The 22,151-nt window shown below is 31.9% G+C and overlaps 2 protein-coding genes across 2 annotated transcripts; both read left to right on the plus strand.

Annotated features, from left to right (window-relative positions):
* Nucleotides 1–961: 961 nt before the first annotated feature.
* LOC132715601 (ATP synthase-coupling factor 6, mitochondrial-like) lies at nucleotides 962–12,265 on the plus strand. The gene is made up of 4 exons (XM_060698618.1): nucleotides 962–1,090; nucleotides 9,606–9,764; nucleotides 11,130–11,263; nucleotides 12,053–12,265. The coding sequence occupies exons 1-4, from the start codon at nucleotides 993–995 to the stop codon at nucleotides 12,112–12,114; spliced, it is 453 nt and encodes a 150-aa protein (XP_060554601.1). The 5' UTR covers nucleotides 962–992; the 3' UTR covers nucleotides 12,115–12,265.
* Nucleotides 12,266–17,020: 4,755 nt separating this feature from the next.
* On the plus strand, nucleotides 17,021–19,736 carry LOC132715603 (uncharacterized). The gene has a single exon (XM_060698619.1). It carries the CDS (start codon nucleotides 17,420–17,422, stop codon nucleotides 19,514–19,516), a length of 2,097 nt encoding a protein of 698 aa, XP_060554602.1. The 5' UTR covers nucleotides 17,021–17,419; the 3' UTR covers nucleotides 19,517–19,736.
* Nucleotides 19,737–22,151: the final 2,415 nt, after the last annotated feature.

The following is a 22,151-nucleotide window of genomic DNA, read 5'->3' on the forward strand; positions in this document are numbered from 1 at the left end:
ACAAATTTCCATATTTGCTAATATTATAAAGTGGGAAAGGTAAAATGGCTGTAAAGATTGGATGCATTTATCATTTTGCACCCCAAATAGCGTACTTAGAAGTGACACCTTTAACTGCCTTTTTATACACATTAACAGTAGTCATACCAAGGCATTGTGCTGTACATATGTTATAACATTAAGTGTAAGTTTTTTTAAAATCTTGATAAACTGTTGAAAATCGTTGAATAGACTATTGTGAAATTTTCTACAATTTTTAGTGGCCCTGATTTATCTTTAACAAATTTTCCATGGTGATTACCCTGCTGTTTGAATTTAGGTTAAAATATTCCTGGGAGTAACCCGAGTGGGTCATATTGTTTTTATTGAATTTTTAAGAAAGATCAAGACTTGTTAAAAATGTACCAACCTGAAAATGAATAAGTGTTAATAGATGCATTAATAGCTAAAATGAATTTAAAGTATAATTTCCCTTTCCATTTATTCTTGGCTAAAAACAGCTTACTTGATTGAATATTGGTTGTCCCGGGATATGAGTGATTCTACATGCGATTTAAAGGACCATGGTCCAGTTGTAAGACATCGGTTTAGAGGTGAGATGTCTTTAGTTCAAGACGCATTAATTAGTTTGATATCAGCATTTTTTTTCTAAAATAATTAGAAAAAAGAAAACAATACATTCTTGTGCTTAAAAATGTAAATGACTGATTTTTTAGTGCAAATTAGAAACTCCGGCCAAAAAAATTCAAAATGTTTTAAACTGTTTTAACATATTTTTACAACTTGTTTAATGTAAGTACATTACGTACCGTGCTGTATATCTTTGAAGACGTTTTTAATTCAAGTCTTAAATTAGATCGCCACACATAGCAGGGTCTTTCTAATTATAAGCAAGTTTAATAACATTACTGTATGCTTCTATTAATATCATGATTTTTTTACTGAAAATTGTACATATTTAAGAGAATCATTACTCCACACTCATTCGCGAAATGTTCATTTCGTTTGTTTCGCACAATAAGCCGGTGCATTTCGTGTTTTCAACTAAGGCTGGTTTACCCTTCGGTCAGGACAAATTAAACCTTAGAATGTATGTCAAATTGGTTTTTAAGAACATATTATTGCAATTACTTGTATTATTATTAATTCTTTTAAATTTATCTAAATATTATATATTTTTATATAACATGTTGCATATTATATGTGTTTGAATGTATAAAATATCAACGCATGTGAATTCCCCACCCACTAACGGCACTATATAATTCGTCGTCTGGGGACGCTTCGGCCCCTTACCAAATCGACCGCCCGCTAGATCTTTAAAAAATATGAACTTTTATTGTCCCCCGCCTTTTCGAAGAAAAAACATTGATTCTCCACTAAACATTCAAATTAGGCTGTAAGTAATAGTGAATAATTGACATTTGCGAATAGTTACCAAGACACCTTTTTTTGTTGGTTTAACTCATGTATAACATTGAACACATACTGGTTCTTTTAACATTTCACCAAAAAACTTGTAATATTTCCTGAAATTAAGTTACCAAGAATTCGAGATTTGTGCAAAAACAGATATGTTACCATTTTTCCAATTGCTTTCAGAGACTAGATAAAAATAATTAGCATGAATATACATGATTTAGAAATTAATTATCATTCTTTCAACAATACTGGTTTGGGAGATAAACTCGACCGAAAATCAGTGTTTTGGGGGCATATTTCATTTATTTGTTTATGTATTCTGATGAATCTTGCACCATAATAAACTTCAGCTCTTCGATATTCCGGTATCACCATAAAAGTTATATTTAGAAACATAACGGGTAATTTTGAGAGGCCCTGGAAGAGGTACGTAAAAAGGATATTTTAAACGCGTGCGAGTAGATAATTCCGGCTCTTTGTTTTTCTTCTTAAATGAGTAAGTTAAAACGTAAAATAACATGTTTAGACATTTTATTATTTCTTTGCTGTTCATTTTTGTCAAATATAAAATATTTGTTACCAAAATTGTCGAGCATTACGTTAGTATAATGAATATCTATAACACGATATTTATATGCAACGTACTATGTAACATATAAATCATTTTTCCGTAAAAACACATGCATTATCATTAATAAACGTATAACAAAATATGTAGTTAAAGAATTAGTGATTCAAATTTATTTTTGCTTAGCTTAACAGAGTGAAGAAGAAATTAATTTAGTGGTATTCAACCTACACATTAACATAATTATAAAAGGAGCATTTAACATCAGTCTTTCAATCCATTCCACTTAAAGATTACAATTGTGTAATCAGCCTTTTTTCTGAGTTAGCAAGACAAAAGTGAGTTTGAATTTCATCTACAAAATGTATACGTAAACGTCGTCTGCATTACCGGTAGTCGGTCAATATATAAAAGTACCCCTGTGCGGGCCTCAAAATGAGCATCTGCTGCACATGCGCACAACAATGGGATTCCCGTACTTTTTATAGGCATGTTTTGTAAACAAACAGGTAAAAGTCTGTGTTATTTTTTAAACATCTTACCAAACTTGACAAAATTTACAGATATTGTCGAATTCCAGTGATAGTATGAGATGGTGAGCTTGATTAGATTAAAAATTCCGATAACTCGATTTCATTACAAAAAGCCGAGTTTATCAACCAGCCGAAGTTATCTCCCCAACCAGTATACCACCAGTATATATAACAAAAGATTATGCATCAATATGCATTTTAAAAAAATCTACATTTATGAATAGCTTGTGAACTGAAGCTGATGAAAATGTTACTTATTAATCAGACTTTGGTATTTCAAAAACATTATTTATTTATAAAAGCATTTTAGGTCAATAGAAATACTGATGTTCCATAGTTATCTATTGACACAATGTAGCATGGATTTACTTAACAGTAAAAATTTACTCCGCTAAGTGGAAACGAATATCAAATCATAGTAACGTATCTGTTTCACCGTTCTACTATAAACAAAATTATGAAAAACCCCGAACACGTAGATATTCATAAAGTTTTTTAAACAACTGACCAATAAATAATATGTCTGAACCAGTACTTTTAATATTAAACAGAACACACAATATCATTTTCAGTTTTTTTTAGGTTTTATTGTTTTATGTGTAGCTTCAAATAGTCAAATAACATTGTGACTAAGAAACAGATTGAACTTAACAAGAACATTTAAATAAAGACACTCATCTATTAGAATATGTAACAGCTAGATTAATGTGAGTGTTTCATAGTGTGAATTGACATTCATTCTGTATTTCGTTTGCCTTTTTCGTTCATCTTCTGTTCAATTATCTTTATTTTTTCTATATACGTTTTCTTTATATACTGGTACAATCTCGATCCTTGATTTTGTCATACTTGGTGATATGTGTAAGCCAATGTGTACATGTATAATTATGCTTATCTACATTTAACAACATTATATCAGAAACAATGGTACCGTTTAAAGAAAACCAACTTAGTAATAATCAATCCATATATATATATGTGCACCTCCAAGATTTTGAGCTATTTCAAATTAGTCCATCCCTACCATAGACAGAAAATCTTGATACGACGCTGACTAAAATTTGGAAACTAACGGGCATTCATTTAAAAATACTTTAATATGTTTTTTTTATTAAGTTACAGTGCTGTTATATATTGCCTAACCACATATTACTTATTTAAACCAAAGTTTTGTTGAAGATTTAGTTATATATATTAAACAGTACTCAAATCTCTTTCTAAACAGATACGTTACTATGATAAACAGATACGTTACCAGAAGTTATACAGTCCTCTACATTTTATTTTTAATACAAATTTTGCAAACCAAAAATATATCAACATATATTTATTCCAGGAAATAAAACAGTAAATCTTTATATGTTTCTTTCCTGTTTTTCAACATTTTATTTTCTAGAAAACTCAACTAATCCTTGAATTTCAAATTCCTGATTCACATTTTCAGTTTTCCAATAAAATCGAGATCAAAGCATCATTTATCGGCTACACATACGTTATGTTGTGATTTTTTACATGAAACCATTTCAAAACTGAGCAAAATCGTCAATTAAGATTCAAACAATAAATATTGGTAACGTATCTGTTGGTAACGTATCTGTTGGTCAAAAAGTTAAAATATGTCAGATATACACATATGTTTGCCAAATATATTAAAATATAAAGGTTTGTAAAGCACATATTTAAATAATGCATAAATGCGATCCTACTTTTAAGTGCTGGTAATAGTAAATGTTTCTCAGTCGGATATTATGGTAACGTATCTGTTTCATTTTAAAGTAAAATCCAAATTGCCTCATTATTACAAAGTCATTGTGGTTCTAGCATGTATATTGTAATCAAACTTATTTTTGAATAATGAAATATGATAAAACTTGAGTTCAAAAGCAAACTATTAATATGTTACAAGTTCATATTACTCTTACTCAGGTTTACCTCAAGTGTGGTAACGTCTCTGTTCAATATATGAGGGACATGCATTTTAGCTGGTATTTTTTTCCAAATTCACTGTAGAAAACAATAAAAATCGCTCACTTAGACATTTAAACTAAAACTTAATACTTAAGAGGATTTTTTTCAACACACGTTTCAGGTGAAATTATGTAAAACCAACAGTAATATGGGACCCAAGCCTCGGGACATTACATAATGGGTTATACAGCACCACTGCATGATAATATTTTCGTATAAATCCAACAGACTAAGTCATTAATTTGAATGCTTTACATACATGACCATGTAATAAAGCAATATAATGCCCAAAAAGTATTTTTCAACTGCAGTGCAACAAAATATACTCGAGGGACAGAATATATTCTAATTTGCACGTTTAGTGGAGAATCAATGATAAGGGGGATATAGAAATAGGCTCCGTCCGTCCGTCCGTCACACTTTCGTGTCCGATCCATAACTTTGTCATTTATGAAAGGGGAGCGGTGGCCTAGTGGTTAAGGTGTCTGCCTCTCAACCCAGGGATCATGGGTTCGAGCCCTAATCGGGTCACGACCATGTTTCTTCATATGACACCAGTACTGGTTGGTTCCAGGAAGCGGACTCGAAAGTGATTAATATAAGTTGCAAGAACTTGTTTCGCAATCGAGCTTAAATAAATATGTTTAAACCATTTATGAAAGGAATTTGAAATAACTTGGCACAAATGTTTATTATAATAAGACGCTGTGTCATGCGCAACAACCAAAACTCTACCTCCAAGGTCAAGGTTGCACTTGCTCATTCAAGGTCAACATTGTCTCTTTGAGGGTATATGTCGTGTCCGGTCCATATCTTTCTAATCTATGAAGGGATTTTGTAAATACTTGCCATAATTGTTCACAATAATCAGACGATGTGTCATGCGCAAAAACCGGTCACCTACCTTCACGGTCAAGGTCACACTTTGAGGTCAAATATTAACATAGACTGTTACAGGGTATATTTCGTGTCCGGTCCATAACTTTGTCATTTATAAAAGGAATTTGAAATAACTTGGCACAAATGTTTGTTATAATAAGACGATGTGTCATGCGCAACAAGCAGACCCCTACCTCCAGGGTCAAGGTCGCACTTGCTCATTCAAGGTCAACATTGTCTTTTTGAGGTTATATGTCGTGTCCGGTCAATAACTTTCTTATCTATGAAGGAATTTTGTAAATACTTGCCAAAATTGTTCACAATAATCAGACGATGTGTCATGCGCAAAAACCGGTCACCTACCTCCAAGGCCAAGGTCACACTTGGAGGTCAAATACTTACATAGTCTGTTACAGGGTATATTTTGTGCCCGGTACATAACTTTTTCATAGATCAAAGGATTTTGAAAATACTAAGCACAAATATTCACTATAATAAGAGGATGTGTCATGCGCAACACCTGCATCCCTACCTCCAAGGTCAAGGTCACACTAAGAGGTCAAAAATTAATATAGTCTGTTATAGGGTATATTTTGTGTCGCAGAGTTCTCACTAGGACTTGAAAACATGGAGTCCATGGACTCCCAACCCTGAAAAAGTTGGAGTCCAAAAGCGCGTCGCAATTAATGTGTTTACAGATTAGTCATTCAATGCTCACAATAGCATTGCTGATATTTTGAATCTTCAAAAGACTTCCAAAGTTTATAGTTATTCAAAAGAAACTCTGAACTACATAGTATAATTATTGTTTTGTTGTTAATATTTATTATGAAATTATTTCATTATAATGCATCAACACATGGAAATCGTTTTTTTTCACTTTTATACCAAATCAAATTTTATTCTGGTTAAATAAGTCCATTCTAAAGACAAAAAGTTTATATTTGTAAAAAAAAACCGTAAATATATATAGGCAGCGTTTAGCGGAATGAATAGGAAAATCGTGTACAGCTTCACACAGTGTGTAAGAGATTCATCCGATCGACAATTATTTTAGCAAATATCTTCAAAAGGGGGCAATTGAAGATCGATATTTAAAGATTTAATGTTGATTAAATAATAAAGGAACAATTCATTGGCATGTTTGGCTTGGACACCGAGAATTTTTGCGAAATTTTAGGGTTTCTGGCGAACGTGAAATCGCCGATGTTCGGGATCAATTTTCGGATACTGCAGTATCAAAGAAAAGGGTATTTGTATTTTTGTTTGTTGTCCTGGCATTTCGGCAAAATATTTTAAATTCTTAATACTCTTATAGATAGTTTTTGCAAGAATGAAACTAAAGCAAAATTGTGCCTAGAAAATGCCGAAAATATTCGACAATCATTCAAAATTACACTCATTTAACAGTTTTTAAACTTGCGGCGTAAATAGTCGATAATTTTATCCTTTTGTCGGTAAAATTTGCTAATTTCCAATCTACAGTTGATCAAAGATATAAAATTATACACGAGTATATCTGGTAATTACATGTACAGCGCGTGTATACATTAGTCTGATCACTATTGCGTGATAATGATCGGAAGCGTTATCGCTGATTGGCTAATCGCTTCACAGGTCGATGTGCATAGGACCGCCTACCTATAGACTGACACGCGCTGACGCATTTGTGTATTTGTGGTTGTAAACAATCGGTAATGTTTATGCGTCCCCAGGCAAAATTAAGCGTATGTGGAATCCTTGCTCTGAAATATTTGCGTCCAGCTGTAATAAACATGCGTACCGGGACGCCAAAATAAGCGTCCCCGAGAACCCTGTGTCGGATCTAGAACTTCTTCATAGTTCAAGGGATTTTGAAATAACTTGGCACAAATAGTCACAATAATAAGACGATATGTCAAGTACAACACCTGCACCCCTACCTCCAAGGTCAAGGTCACACTTAGAGGTCAAAGTTTAACAGAGTCTGTTATTTGGTATATTTTGTGTCCCGTCCTTTACTTCTTCATAGATTAAGGGATTTTGAAAATACTTGGCACAAATAGTCACAATGATTAGATAATATGTCATGCGTAACATCTGTGTCCCTACCTCCAAGGTCAAGGTCACACTTAGAGGTCAAAGATTTACATAGTCCGTTATAGGGTATATTTTGTGTCCAATCTATAACTTCTTCATAGTTCAAGGGATTTTGAAAATACTTGGCAAAAATAGTCTCAATAATAAGACGTTATGTCATGCACAACACCTGCTCCCCTACCTCCAAGGTCAAAGTCACACTTAAGAGGTCAAAGCTTAACATGATAGATTTTTAAATTCTGTGTTCATTTTATTTTTGTAACAAATTTATTGTTGCATTTGTAGATCTAGCATTGATCATAATTTTGGACTGAATGTCCTGAGATCCATACCTCAATCTTTTGAAATAGCACAATTTTATGCTTCATATAAAACTTCCCGAGACGGGGGACGTTGGTAACTCTGTTACAAATTCTTGTTTTATTTTAACATTATATAAACAATCTTTATAAACTGAGAAAACATGTATATTAAATATATTTGTCGTGTACACCACATTATTAACCATTTAATTAAAGTTGCAAGAAAATATGGTACCTAAACAATATAAATTTAATTGAGGATGAATAGTGAAAGGGTCAACTCGTCCCGGGACCAATACAAGGAAGGACAGTTTCCAAACTAGCAGATGACAGGCTATTCTTATCAGTAGAATTGCAAATAAAGATAAAAGATTTTGTATATCAGTATCACTGTATAAAACATATGTAAATAATCTGACTTGTGGTAGGTTAAACCATAGATTTAAGGAAGTGGCTAGCCGTAGGGGTCCGTACGGCTAGCCAAATGTTCTAGCCCTATGTGAGTCACGTATGGCTAGCCAGGACACACTGTAATGCCTGGCCATACAGCACTTTTCAAAGTTATATAGAAGTCGAAAATGCAAAGGTTATTTTGTTACTTTAAGCAAGGATTTTAACCAAGGAACAGCAATTGTATTCTTCTGTTTACTTTTTAGAAATTTACCGTCCTGTTGGTTTTAGTAAAGAATGTACGAATATCTATCTTTGTCATTTCCAGATGGCGTGAAAAAATGATTTAATAATTCATCTTTCATACAAATAAAACAAATCATAAGCATAAAAACAACGACGTTATAACTTATAACATGCGACTTTGACATTTTTATCAAGATTACAATGCTTGCATTACCTTTGTATTCATCTTTTTTACAAAATGGCGGAACTGAACACACAAGGACAAGTGTGGGGACTTGGTTAAAATATGCATTTTCGACTTTCATATGATTTTGAAAAGTGACGTACGGCTAAACAATACATTGTGTCCTGGCTAGCCGTACGTAACTCACGTACGGCTAGAACTTTTGGCTAGCCGTATGAGCCACTTCCTAGATTTAAATACATTCATTGTCAAAAAATGTGTTGAAATATATACTGAGATGAAGCTAAGATCACAAGCTTTTCATTGGTGCAATAAATTTCAAATCGCCCCAAACTAGCTGTTTAAAAACTAAATTTGCATTGTTTTAGCAATAGAGTTATAGATTTTACTTGAAGATAAGGAAAGAACTTTTTCACACGATATACCTCGGTTCTTTACGTAGTTCATATAGAGACTGTCAATGGGTGTATTCGGCACCTGTCATTGTCAACTCTGCTCTCTCATAAAAACCTATTGGGATATAGATTACTTAGTTAAAATTTATTAAATTAATAAAAATAATTAAAGGAGTAAATTACTATAAAATTATTCAGAGTTAATATGATGATTAACTTACTGTTAATCATCATTTTAACTCTGAATAATTTTATAAAATGTAAAAAATTAGAAATTGAAAAAAGTTGATATTGTTTTGTTTAGAAGACATAACAAGAACAAATGTTTAATGATTGATATATAAAAAAAAGTTTTTAGATTGAATTTTGTGACTTAAAACACATTTTGTTCATTATAATATAACACCCATTGCTGTTTGAACAATATTTTCTTCAAAATAGATCTGAAGTGAGCAAAACATGATATAAATGGTAAATTCTTCCTTTCTCTACAAATTCACATGCTTTCATCAACTTTAAAATATCCATATAAGTATAAACATAAAAAATGTTAACCAAATGATGAAAATATATAAAAACTTAAAAAAATGAAGTGTCAGATACAGTTTAATGTTATACAATGTATACTATATATTTAAGGATGAAGTTTCCATCTAAAATTTGCCTGACAGTTGGTCAGTGTTTGAGGCACCAGGCAAGTCGGCATGTAAGTGGAACAGCAGTCTTAGCCCAAAAAGCTGATGATCCAATACAACAGTTATTTGTTGACAAAATTAGAGAATATGCACAAAAGAAGAAGTAAGTATGTGATCAATGTAAAAATCATATTACTTGAGTTGTACTTTAGCTCAAATAAAATTGAAGTCAGCGTAAGATATCAGTTGGTATGGTATTTTCAAAATGTCATCAGCAATCATATGATAACTAAAATTTTTGTTCCATGTTTTGTTTTTACAATTTTCAATGTTTTCAAGTTTGGCTATTCTTGGCTCTATTCTTTCAAATATTTCATTTGTTTAAAGTTTTGCAGATAACTTATGTGCAACTTCATATCTCATCAACCATCAAAAGTGCCCACTTAAAACTTCACAAATATCTTACAAATCATAATTGTAGGTCACACAAGACTCATTTCTTTGGTATGGATTTTGACGTAAAAATAAACCTTTGTGAGCTAAATTAAATCCCTGTTTAAAGTGTTGCATGCAAGATCGATCTTCAAAACTACTATAGGAATTCATTTGAAACTTCACACATAATCACCATAGTGCAGTAACTGGCTAACTTCTATAGAATTTAAAAGGAGTTAACCTATGGACCTTTCCGGTTTTTCGTAGCGGAACCTTTAGCCACACCTTTTCCATTCAATGCTATGTCAACTGCTCACAAACAGTATCACAAACATAACCATGTGTTCTTTTGTGCAAACCAGGTCAACCAGTGACTATGTATTATCTCAGTGTAGCAATTGGATAACAAGTTAGCCAATTTACATAAAACTGTAAACACTGAAAAGGTCCATTACTGCACTTTAAAAGGTGATGACATGGATTGGAAAACACATTTGAATCTCCTTGTGTGAAAGTATATCTCCTACATGTATGATGTAGATTGAATATTTTGCATGTAGCAATGCAGACCTCCATTAAAGTTGCATAAATCATGGTCCAAGGATAAAAAATTCCCATGTCTAAATGTGCCCCAAAAACCTACTTTTGCTTTGAAAAAATAGGACAGGTGGCTTAGGGCCATCAGGGCCCTCTTGTTTGAAGACAAATTTATATGCATTTTACAACTGATTGGAACTCAACAGGAATTAAGAAATGACCAGTGTAACTTGAAAATAGCTATTTTTCAAAGAAAATTCTATAAAGTAGGGATTGGTTTGTAAGATTTTATTAAAATTGATATAGTATGGCCATACATTGTGGTATTTGACATTTCACAAGCAATATATTGAAAACTTCTGAAGATATATTACTTTATTAATTAGAATGAGGTACAGTGGTTGTAAAGCAGAAAATAATTCCTGTCTTAATATTTTGTCACATTAATATTTAGAAGCTAAAGTATGAAACAAATGAGTAGGTGCATCAAAAGAATTGTAGCTGTAAAACCAGCATAGTGTTATAATCATAACTATCTTTTCCTTCTTTTTTCAAGGGCAGCTGGTGGAAAACTAGTAGATGCTAGTCCAGAAACCACAAAAGACTTCCAGATTGAAATTGATCGTTTGAAAAATCAGTATAAAGCTACAGACCAAGATATGACAAAGTTTCCCTCCTTTAATTTTGTTGGTATGATAATTTTGTTTGACTATTATATAAATGAAAGAGCTGTCCTATTCAACTGCATGCAGGTCCCCACATCAGTGCCACATGCAATTTCCCATGCAAACAAAAGTAGAAGGTGGTATACTTGAGTCAGCTTGTTTAATTATAGTTTCAACATCTTTGCCTTATACAAACAATGATCCCGATATTATCCTCCACCATCATGTGGTTCTAGAAATAACCTATATATATGAAAGAATTCTATAGTATAATTAAAGACGGTATATACCAATAGGAGAAATGTTGACTGTTTTTGAAGAAAATTGTCATACTAGGCACATTTGAATATGATATTTCAATTTTATGCATTTGAAGAGAGATTTTGAATTAAAAGTACCACAATAAATTTTTGGTTATCATCTTGAGGCGTGGAAATTAAAGGAAAATGTGTAAATTCATGCCAATAATGCCAATTATTGAACTTTCGACCATTCATAGAAAAGATTGGCTGTATTTAATCATTGTCATTCAGACAACTGTTGTTCAAGTAGGTTGGAAACTTTTACACATATCTCTTGACTCTTTGGAACCTGTTGGTGTAAATGATTTTCATTTATTTAAAATACTAATTCTAACAGATTACAGATAATCAGTAATGGAATTACATTTGTATATACATGATATAGGAAATGTTACACATAAGACTATGAATAACTTTTGTTTTGTGTAAAACTTTCTATTATGTGACATTTGGATATTTATAGCCCTTGAAAGCCCTTGATTAATATGTGCAATGTTTTGACTATTTTGTAGATAAAGAGTTGGAACGAGTAGAGTCACAGGCAGATAAAGGTCCCACAGATCTACCACTTTAATCATCATGAAAACACTGTAGAGACATAGCTATATTTAAACTTCAGGAAATAGGAAAATCTGTTAAGAAAACATAAACTGATAGTTTGATATATACAATGAGTGTGTATTTGTTTTGCAAAAAGATTACCTTTTATTAAAATTGAAAAAGAAGTGGTATATTTATGTGTTTAACTTACCACGTCATTACAAATTGAAAATTCCATTTTATCAAGGAATAAACTTTACTATCAAAATACATGCAATTATTCTTTTTCAGCTCACATGAGCATTAGTGCACAGAGGTGAGCTTTTGTGATGTCTATGGGAAGCTGTGCATTATAGGTTATTTTTATCACATGTTATATTTTGATTAAAATTTGTAGGAATATAAATATAAAAGGACATGTAGGCTACTGTAGGAAAAAAAAAGATATTTAGTAAAGTCTTTAAGAAACTGAAATGCCCAGAGCTTAAATATTTGATTTAGTTTAACTAAGTTCAAGGTGTTTAGACTTTGCTTTTATGATGGCAGTTTCTCCACCTGCCATGGTCTTTATCCAGAATTTCTTAAACAACATGTCTCTCTTTAATAACCACTTGATGAATTTTGACAAAACTTCTCAAGAATTTCCTTCGGTGGCCCTCTACAAAAGATGTATAGTATAAGTGGTTCCAGTCTGATACATAAGTAGTTCATAGACGCTTTGAGAACTTTAAAAGTCTTCTCATATACAATGCCTGGAGTTCAGATATTTGACATGTAGCATCATCTTATGGTCCTCTACAAAAGTAATATAAATCATGTTCCTCGAATTAAAATTGGCCCTGCCTCTAGGGTCACTTAGTTTATATAGACTTATATAGGAATAAATGTCTTCTATTGTGAAACTGCAATGCCTAGAGCTTATATACTCGCGGTATGTAATCATTTCGGGCTGACCGTTCCTGAACTGATTTGGAATTTTTGCACCGGATTAAGATGAAATGGATTTTAAACTTGATGAGGTAAGAAAATATAGAAAATAAACAGATTTACATCTGTTTGTCTTTGAATATTCTGTTTGCGCAGAACATTGCAATGTTTAAGGAATTCATATAAAACTTTTATAGGTTTGTTAACGGTCTTTTATTAGTTGGAATTGAAAAAATGCACATGCCATTGAAGTACTTGTAGTAGTAAATAAAATTGCCAAAAAGTCATAATTAGATTTGATTTTTAAGGTAATCTATGCTCATAATTTAGAAAAAAATCTGAGATAATTAAGTGGTTTTAGTAAAATGTTTTGTCAAGTAATGAATTTATGTCAACTCGACAAGCTCAAAATCCATCTATCAATTTATCTTGATCCGGTGCAATAGATCCAAATCAGTTCCAAAACTGGGAACTATTCCAAATCGGCCAGAAACGATTACATATCATGATACTTGGCATGTGACATCATCTTGGGGACCTGTACAACCGTTAGTAAGTTGTGCTCCTTGGTTAGAAATGGCCATGCACTGGTAGTCACTTAGTTAACAAAGACTTGTATAGAAACAAGAGCTTTCAGTAGGACAGCAACGCTCGACTATTCTTAGTGCTTGATAGTAAAAGAGCCTTGATAATGTAAAATTTTCTGAGTTAACAAATGGGAATTTTTTTCTATAAATCCATGTTACAGTTACAGGCCTTAGAGAGTCCTATTATGCTCTCAAAGGAGAGTATAAAATTTCAACTTGTTTTAAATCCTGATGTCAATAGAATATGAAAATATCTGAGGTGGTATGCAAACCTAAATGTAAATTCTAAGTCGAAAAAGGGGCATAATTCTGTCAAAATGCTTGATACAGTTACCTCCTCCTGTCTACAGGTTGGGGTCATGATGGTGAACAAGTGTGCAAAGTTTCAAAGCCATATGTCAATGGACTTTGAAAATATTTGAGGTATTACAAAAACTTTAACGCGGACGCCGACACTCGGGTACTACAATAGCTCTACTTATTCTTATCGAATAGTCGAGCTAAAAAGTGTCTCCACGGAAAATTTCCAGCCATTTGGCATGCATCATCACCTTTGGTCCTGTATACATATATATAAATCGTGTACCCGAAATCAAAATTTTCCAGACATCTTGATATTGACTTATTTAAGAAAATACTTATAAGTCTTTTGTGACACTGCAATTCTAGAGTTAAATTTTTTTGGTATTTAGCACTTCCCGGTGGAACTCGATAAATGTTAAATAATGTCAAAATTAGTCCTCTTAGTTTACATAGACTTGTATAATGAATGCCCAGAGCTTAGATATTTGGCATGCAGCATTACCTTGTGGTATGACCTACGAATTATGCTATTGGAGTCAAAATTGGTCCAGCCTGGGGTTTATGTAGTTTTTGTTGACTTCTAAAGGAAAACAGAAAACATTTTCAGTTTTCTTATATGATTTTAATGCCAAGAGCTTAAATTGTTTGGCATGTAGCATTACCGTGTTGTCTTTCACAAAAAAACACACGACAAATCATGCCCTACGGGGTCAAAAAGGTCCAGTCATATGGGAAATTAAAGTAATGATTCATGCTCTTGATGTCAAATACGTATTTAGGGCTGTTTTCAAATTTTGACCACTGGTACTTATGTACTGCAGTTTGTAAAATAAAAATGTCCTTCGATGACTTAAAATTTGACCAAATAACTTACTTCAGCATTGTATAAATTAATACTTTTTCTAGCAATGGACCGAGAGTGAGTTAGGACACTATGTAGACGAGACTAATTTAAAGTAACGTATTTATGTGCGTCACAAATAGGAAGCTATGAGCTTATAGACACACTAAGACTTTCGAATCTGTACCTGGAACCATCCAGAACTGAGCAATGAGTATCAAGGAGACAACGACTTGCACTTGATGGGTTTGAACCCATGCAGCTGCCGGTCAGTAGATTACTAGTCCGACAATTGCCATTCGGTCATGCGACCACTTCAATTTATTTCGTTGTAAGAACCACGTGTCTATTAAAGAAATAATGGCACAAAATTTTATAAATGAAATTTTCATTTTGTCTGTCAAGAATCATTGTCAATCCAATTATGTGCCGTCATATAAAATGTATCTTGTTTCTATTGTATTTTAAAGGTCAACTTTAATGAGACTCAAGAAATTACAAATAACTTAAGTAGCATAAGAAATGATCCCTGTTCCTGTCAGCCCTCTAATGCTGCTACAAAATGTGATGTTAATTAAAAAAGATGCTGGCTTCTCTGAGATTACTTCTTAACAGCCGATATTCAGTGGTCAAGTGGTTAATGTCTGTGACTTCGAACCATTTGTCTCTTAACTCTGCGAGTTCTGTCAGGTGCCCTGTTGTGCACGAAACAATGGACGGAGGGCCTCCAACAGTAAAAAATGGAAAATCGCATTATGACATTTAAAGTTTCATTGTTACTTAAATCCCCGGTCCCACTTGATAAAAGCTTATAAGTAAATAAATAAACTTTTAAGAATTTCTTGCTGTTGATAAAATTGGGATTTTAAGTTTAAGCCCAAGAGACGAAACAATAAGCAGCAGTTGCTAAGAGGTCATGAAAAGAGCGGGAAAAAATCCACATTCCATATTTTTTATCATAGCTGGTCGTCCTATAGTTGACATCCAAGTTCAAAAGGCCGGAGATAACAATGCAGATTCGAAGTCTTTGCATGCCTTATTCATTACGTTACTGCAATGGATAGTTATTTCAAATTCCCCACTCGCTTTATTGGCAAGACCCTTGTAGTCCCTGTGATTTTTTCTGGATCCCTTTATTTGAGAAATTTATATGGTCGTCGAAATGACTTTCACAGTATGTTTGATGACCATTTTCCAATGTCTGAAGAGTGCTTCAAAACATACACATTTTATATTAATGGAATTATAATTAAAACGGATGAGTTCATCAAAAACGTTTCCAAAATGTTAACATGTTTTATCTTGATATTTCTTGCATAATATATTAAAAACATTAGGCACATTAAATATGGGAAATATATTTCATGCTTTAATTTAATTTCAATATGCACTGTACGTGTGACGAAGATCAAATTTGACGAATGTTCATTGTGTAATTTTAGCTTAGAACATGATAATGTATCTCGCCTTTAATTGAAGGGGTCTCGATATTTATCGTTGACTAATATGAAATCTAAGATATCATAAGAATTTCTACATGTGTATTTCGTTTCTCGGAGGAAGCGCCAGAAGACAATATAGTGTTTATTTACTAGGTTTTCTTCTCAAAAAGGTGCTTAGACTCTTTGAAATATTTTCGGATAAATTATGCTATAAACATATAGCTCTAGGTGATTTTCAGGCAAACTTTAATAGACCTACTCCGGAATAAAGAATATGTTGGGGTTTCCCACCTATTCTGGGGGTACAAACATACTTTTGCAGTTACAGCTTCGAAAAAAGCGCAACAGGTTGTGATCGGTAGAGCACCGTAAAGCTATAACGGTATAAGTTTGTTTGTACCGGGTGATTAGCATGGAAAACCCCACATTTACCGAGTTCCGGATAATATCTAGTGTACGTAAAGTTTATCCATATTCATATGATTAAATATATATACAATTATTGCTGTTTATATGATAAACAATACTGACAAGACAATACTGATTTTAATAGTAATGATTAATTTAAAAATTGTTAATACAGTCAACTACCGTTATCTCGACATCGCTTTTCTCGATATTTCGTTATCTCGATGAAATTTTAAAAGTCCCGATTTCCTTCCTTCTTTATCTATATTGGAAATATTTGTTTATCTCGATATTTTTATTTCGATATTTTCAGTATCTCGATGTAAAATTTTAGCCCAAACAGTTATTTTCACACTATTATCCTTTGTTTATTTCGACTAATAGTTTTCTTTCTTCACTGACAAAACTGGACGAACATGTTATGTACGCCATCCCAATCCAACCGGTAATTCTCGTGAACGCATTGGGGATCGAGTAGAGTACTGTAGTACCCAGGAGTTCTCAAACCAACGAATTGGTGCAGTGCAGTCACGTCATATTCAGAACACCAATACTAGAACACTAACTTTTGAAACTCCTAACAGATTTAATGCTCTTTATAACGACACTATGGATAATGATAGGCAGTCTCAAAAACGTAAAGAACGCTCGCCGCTAGAGTCTGATTGCAACTTAAAACGGAACGCTACAGCTGATGATTGTGTGCAATGGATCAACAACAATGGAGTTCTTATTGAGAAAGAGTCAGATCGATAAGATGCTGACACGGTATTATCTCAAAGATTTTGACTATTACTATTGTAACCCCCTAGGGGGAACCTCACTTTTATAATGCAGACAAAAAAAATACCAAAATATAAACAGTGTAGTGCAGATAACAGTAACGTGTTTAACGGACTAGACATTTACAATTATTATGCTTTGTTAAACTCTTATTATTTGTCTGTCAGTTACTATGAAACGTGTATGTACTACATGTATTATTTTTACAGTTACAGATCATGGTATTTATATAACTGTTATAACAGCTTTAAATCACCTTGGAATGTTAATCATTTTCTATATGCGAATTACGCTCCTAGGGAAAATTCTTATTATTACTACTTAACAAGTCATGATGTCTTTACGAATTTGTATACAATGAATAGTAACCTAAATAATGCAGGGTATATTAGCCCAAATGTTAACCATAAAATTGATTGCACCGGATTTAATGATTTAAACTTTTTTACTGTAAATGAGGTTGATGTAAACAAGGGAGGTAATTCGACTAGCTACTTAAATTTATCTGAACCCGAATTACTGAGCAACAAAGACTCTCTAGTTGCAGAACTGTTTAGTATTTTATCTCTAAATGTCTGTGGTTTAAAATCGAAACTAGGATGCCCTGAATTTACAAAGTTATTACAGCAATATTGTATTATTGGTTTACAAGAAACTAAATGTGATAACTTAGACTTTATAGATTTACCTGGTTATGATGTATTTATGAAAAATAGACATGATATCAGAACTCGTCGTAAATCAGGGGGTTTAGCATTATTTGTCAGAAAAGATATTTCAAAATACGTTAAGATCATAGAAACAGATTGTAAATTGGTGTTATGGTTTACCGTGTCAAAATCAATATGTAAAACAGATAATGATCTATTGTGTGGTGTTATTTATATACCACCCGAATATTCAGAATATTCAGTTGAGGACCCCTTTTTAGAGATACAGAACGATTATAGTAATTTTATTGATAAATATGACTCATTTTGTCTATTTGGAGATTTCAATAGCAGAACTAAATCTTTAGATGATTATATTATACTTGACACAGATTTTTTTGAAAGTCAAAATTTAGAAGAACTTTGTTCAGAATATAATATTGAGATGAGTATGTTCGACTCGGCAGTTAATGTTAAACGGACCCGTATAAATAGTGACAAAACGTCTAACAACTATGGATCCCAATTACTCGATTTTTTAAAACTTAATTGTCTATACATTTTAAACGGTAGAACAAATATGGATATTCCGGGGAAAACAACGTGTAAAGGCACAAGTACTGTTGATTATTTTATCTGTAATTCAAACTGTTTTAAGCAAATTGTGTCTCTTAATGTTTTAGACTTTTGTCCCTTAATGTCAGACGTACATAACCCTGTGGAACTTAAATTAAGCTTTGAATTGAGCAAATGTAGTGTACAAATGGAGAAACCTACCATAAAACTTTGGGATAGCACTAAAACAAATGAGTTTTTAAATAAGATAGATGTTAATGAAATACAAAACATTAATGAAACATTAGATAACTTTGAAGTCAATAACAATTTCACTCAAGAAAATGCTGACATTATAACTGAAACCATATCGTCATTATTTTCAAATACGTCCCGTGAAATTTTTGGACACACAAAAATAAAAGATATTAATAACAAAAAAATAACTAATAATTCCAAACCTTGGTTTGGACCAAAATGCAAAAAGGCTAGAAAAAATTTTCACACTGCAAAACATCTTTATAAATTAAGAAAAAACGAAACCACAAAGGAAAACTTGAAACAAAACGCAAAAATATATAAAGGCACGTTAAAACAATTTTATAAAAATGAGAAAAAAGAAAGTATAAGTAAATTGCGAAATCTTAAAGGTAAAGACCCACGAAACTATTGGAAAATTTTAAACAAAAAAACAAAACAAAATTGCGAGGCTGACCTAACTGACCTTTATAATTTCTTTAAAAATGTAAATTTTAAAAATGATGAAAGTGATGAAATTATAGATGAACCAAATTCTGATGAAGTAAATGAAAGTAACGAACAGATAAATGTTCCAATCACAGACAATGAAATTGAGTATGCAATCAAAACCCTTAAAAATAATAAAGCCAGTGGATATGACAATGTAGTAAATGAACACCTTAAAGCAACATTTCCATGAATGAAAACAATATATGTTAAACTTTTTAACCTAATATTAAATACCGGTATAATTCCTGAATCATGGACTATTGGTATAATCAACCCAATATATAAAAACAAAGGGGACAAATCTGACCCTGGAAATTATAGGCCTATAACTTTGTTAAGTTGTTTAGGTAAAGTATTTACATGTATTTTAAATAAAAGAATAACTGATTACGTTGAATCTAATGAAATAATTAACAATGTACAGGCAGGTTTTAGGAAAGGATTTTCTACTTCATATCGTTTATTTGTTTTGCAACACATTATTCATTATCTTAATAACAATGGAAAAGCTTTTTTGCTCCTTTATTGATCTTAAACAAGCATTTGACACAGTTTGGAGAAATGGTTTATGGGAAAAACTGATAAACTCAAATATTAATGGAAAATGTTTTCAGGTCATTAAAAAATTTGTACAGTAACATTAAGTCATGTGTTAAGGTAAATTCTTTTTTTTCTAATTTTTTTCCTTGTAATATAGGTGTACGTCAAGGAGAAAATTTATCGCCATTGCTATTTTCATTATTTTTAAACGATCTAGAATCGTATTTTTTAAAATGATAGTAACGTACATGGAATAACATTGGTAAATGGAAGTAATACAAATGAGCTTTTCTGTCTTTTAAAATTATTTATATTACTCTATGCTGACGATACGGTAATAATATCAGAAACAGCAGATGATTTACAAAAAGCATTAAATATATATGAACAATACTGTGATAATTGGAAACTTAAGGTTAATACGTCAAAGACAAAAATCGTAGTTTTTTCTAAAGGTAGACAACAAATGTATAATTTTACTTTTAAAAACGAACCTATCGAGGTAGTAAATGAATACAAATATCTTGGAATTTATTTTAGTAAAACAGGTTCTTTTCTAAAATGTATGAAAACATATTGCAAGCCAATCTACAAGAGCCATGTATAGTTTAGTAAAAAATTCTAATCGTCTCAATCTTCCAATAGATTTACAAATTGAATTATTTAATAAAACAATTAAGCCGATTTTACTGTACGGTGTAGAAATTTGGGGATATGGTAATCTCGACATTATTGAGCGAGTTCAACTAAGGTTTTTAAAAATTATTCTTAAATTAAAAAAGTCAACAGCAAATTATTTTGTTTATGGAGAAACCGGTTGTTTGCCTCTAGCTATTGACATCGAAGAAAGGATAATATCATTCTGGTCAAAATTATGTAATAAAGACGGTGTTAACGCTAAAAATAAATTGTCAATTCTTGTCTATAATAACTTACTATACCCAACAGCTGGTTTAAGTGATAATTTGCTTAAAAAGAAATTTCCATGGTTTTTTAATGTCAAAACTATTTTAATCAAATGTGGTCTATCAGAAGTGTGGTTCGACAACACATTTACAAACTCTGAGTGGCTCAAACTTTCTGTTAAACAAAAGTTAAAAGATCTTTTTTTAAATGAGTGGTATTCTAAAATTGAAAATTCGAGTAACAGTTTGTTTTATAGAATAATTAAGACAACTTTTGGATTTGAATCGTACTTGGCAAATTTAGATAGTTCGTTACTGTACTTTTTTATTAAATTTCGAACAAGAAATCATCGATTTCCTATAGAAACGGGAAATTGGTCCAGTACTCCAATTAACCAAAGATTTTGTTCTAATTGTCAAAATAAAATTGGCGACGAATTTCATTATTTACTTGAATGTTGTCAATTCAACGAAGAAAGAAAACAATTTTTGAAAAAAGTATATTATCAACGACCAAACATTTTTAAACTAGAAAATCTTATGTGTACTAAAAACAAATCTGAATTTCTCAAATTGTGTAAATTTGTTAAATGTATTATTCAAAAAATAAGAACTTAACTATTCACTGAAAATACTTGTGTTATTTATATTACATCAGTTCTAATTTTGTAATTATTGATTTGCATGTTTTGTTTGTCACCTTTTATGAGCCTCGTATGATTATATCATTTATTGTAAATTCCTCATATTTGCATGTATACATGTATTGAGAGAAATAAAGATTATGTTATGTTATGTTATGTTATGTTCCCTTCAGACGTGTGAAAAACACAAACTAGATGATAATTGCTAAATAGCGCGTGTCATAATGATGATTATGTTTGTAACAAGTTTAGCTGTTATTATAAAAGTTATTAATTAGGGTGTTGGTTGACTTATGTCCAAATTGAGTGAATTTGACGTTCTTTATAAATATTCAAACACTGTATCAATTCATAATGACTTTAAATGTAATTGAAATAGAAAAGTGAAAGTATAGAAACGTTATCGTAGCAATATTGTTTCACAAAATCACCTCCAAATCAATCAGCGGTCGAACAATCTCGAGAAAGACCCGATAAATAACCCGGGAGGATATCCGGATCAATCACCCAATCCTTTTGTGTATTACTGAGTTAACCTCACTATGTGTTTTTATCACAGACACCCGTATTTCCGCTGGTAAACATCTGCTTATGTTACTTTGTTAAATATTGACTAGGCCTATGAAAACAAGACATGGGGATATCATAGTTTATTTGACATAAGGTATGCACATGTCTTTTGTAAAAATCAGTTTCTGCATTATTCAAACCCTAATATGTTTATCTCGACATTTCG

This window comes from Ruditapes philippinarum, unplaced genomic scaffold (genome assembly GCF_026571515.1).
Source record: "Ruditapes philippinarum isolate M1 unplaced genomic scaffold, ASM2657151v2 ctg1115_1_1_1_1, whole genome shotgun sequence".
Classification (NCBI taxonomy): Eukaryota; Metazoa; Mollusca; class Bivalvia; order Venerida; family Veneridae; genus Ruditapes; species Ruditapes philippinarum.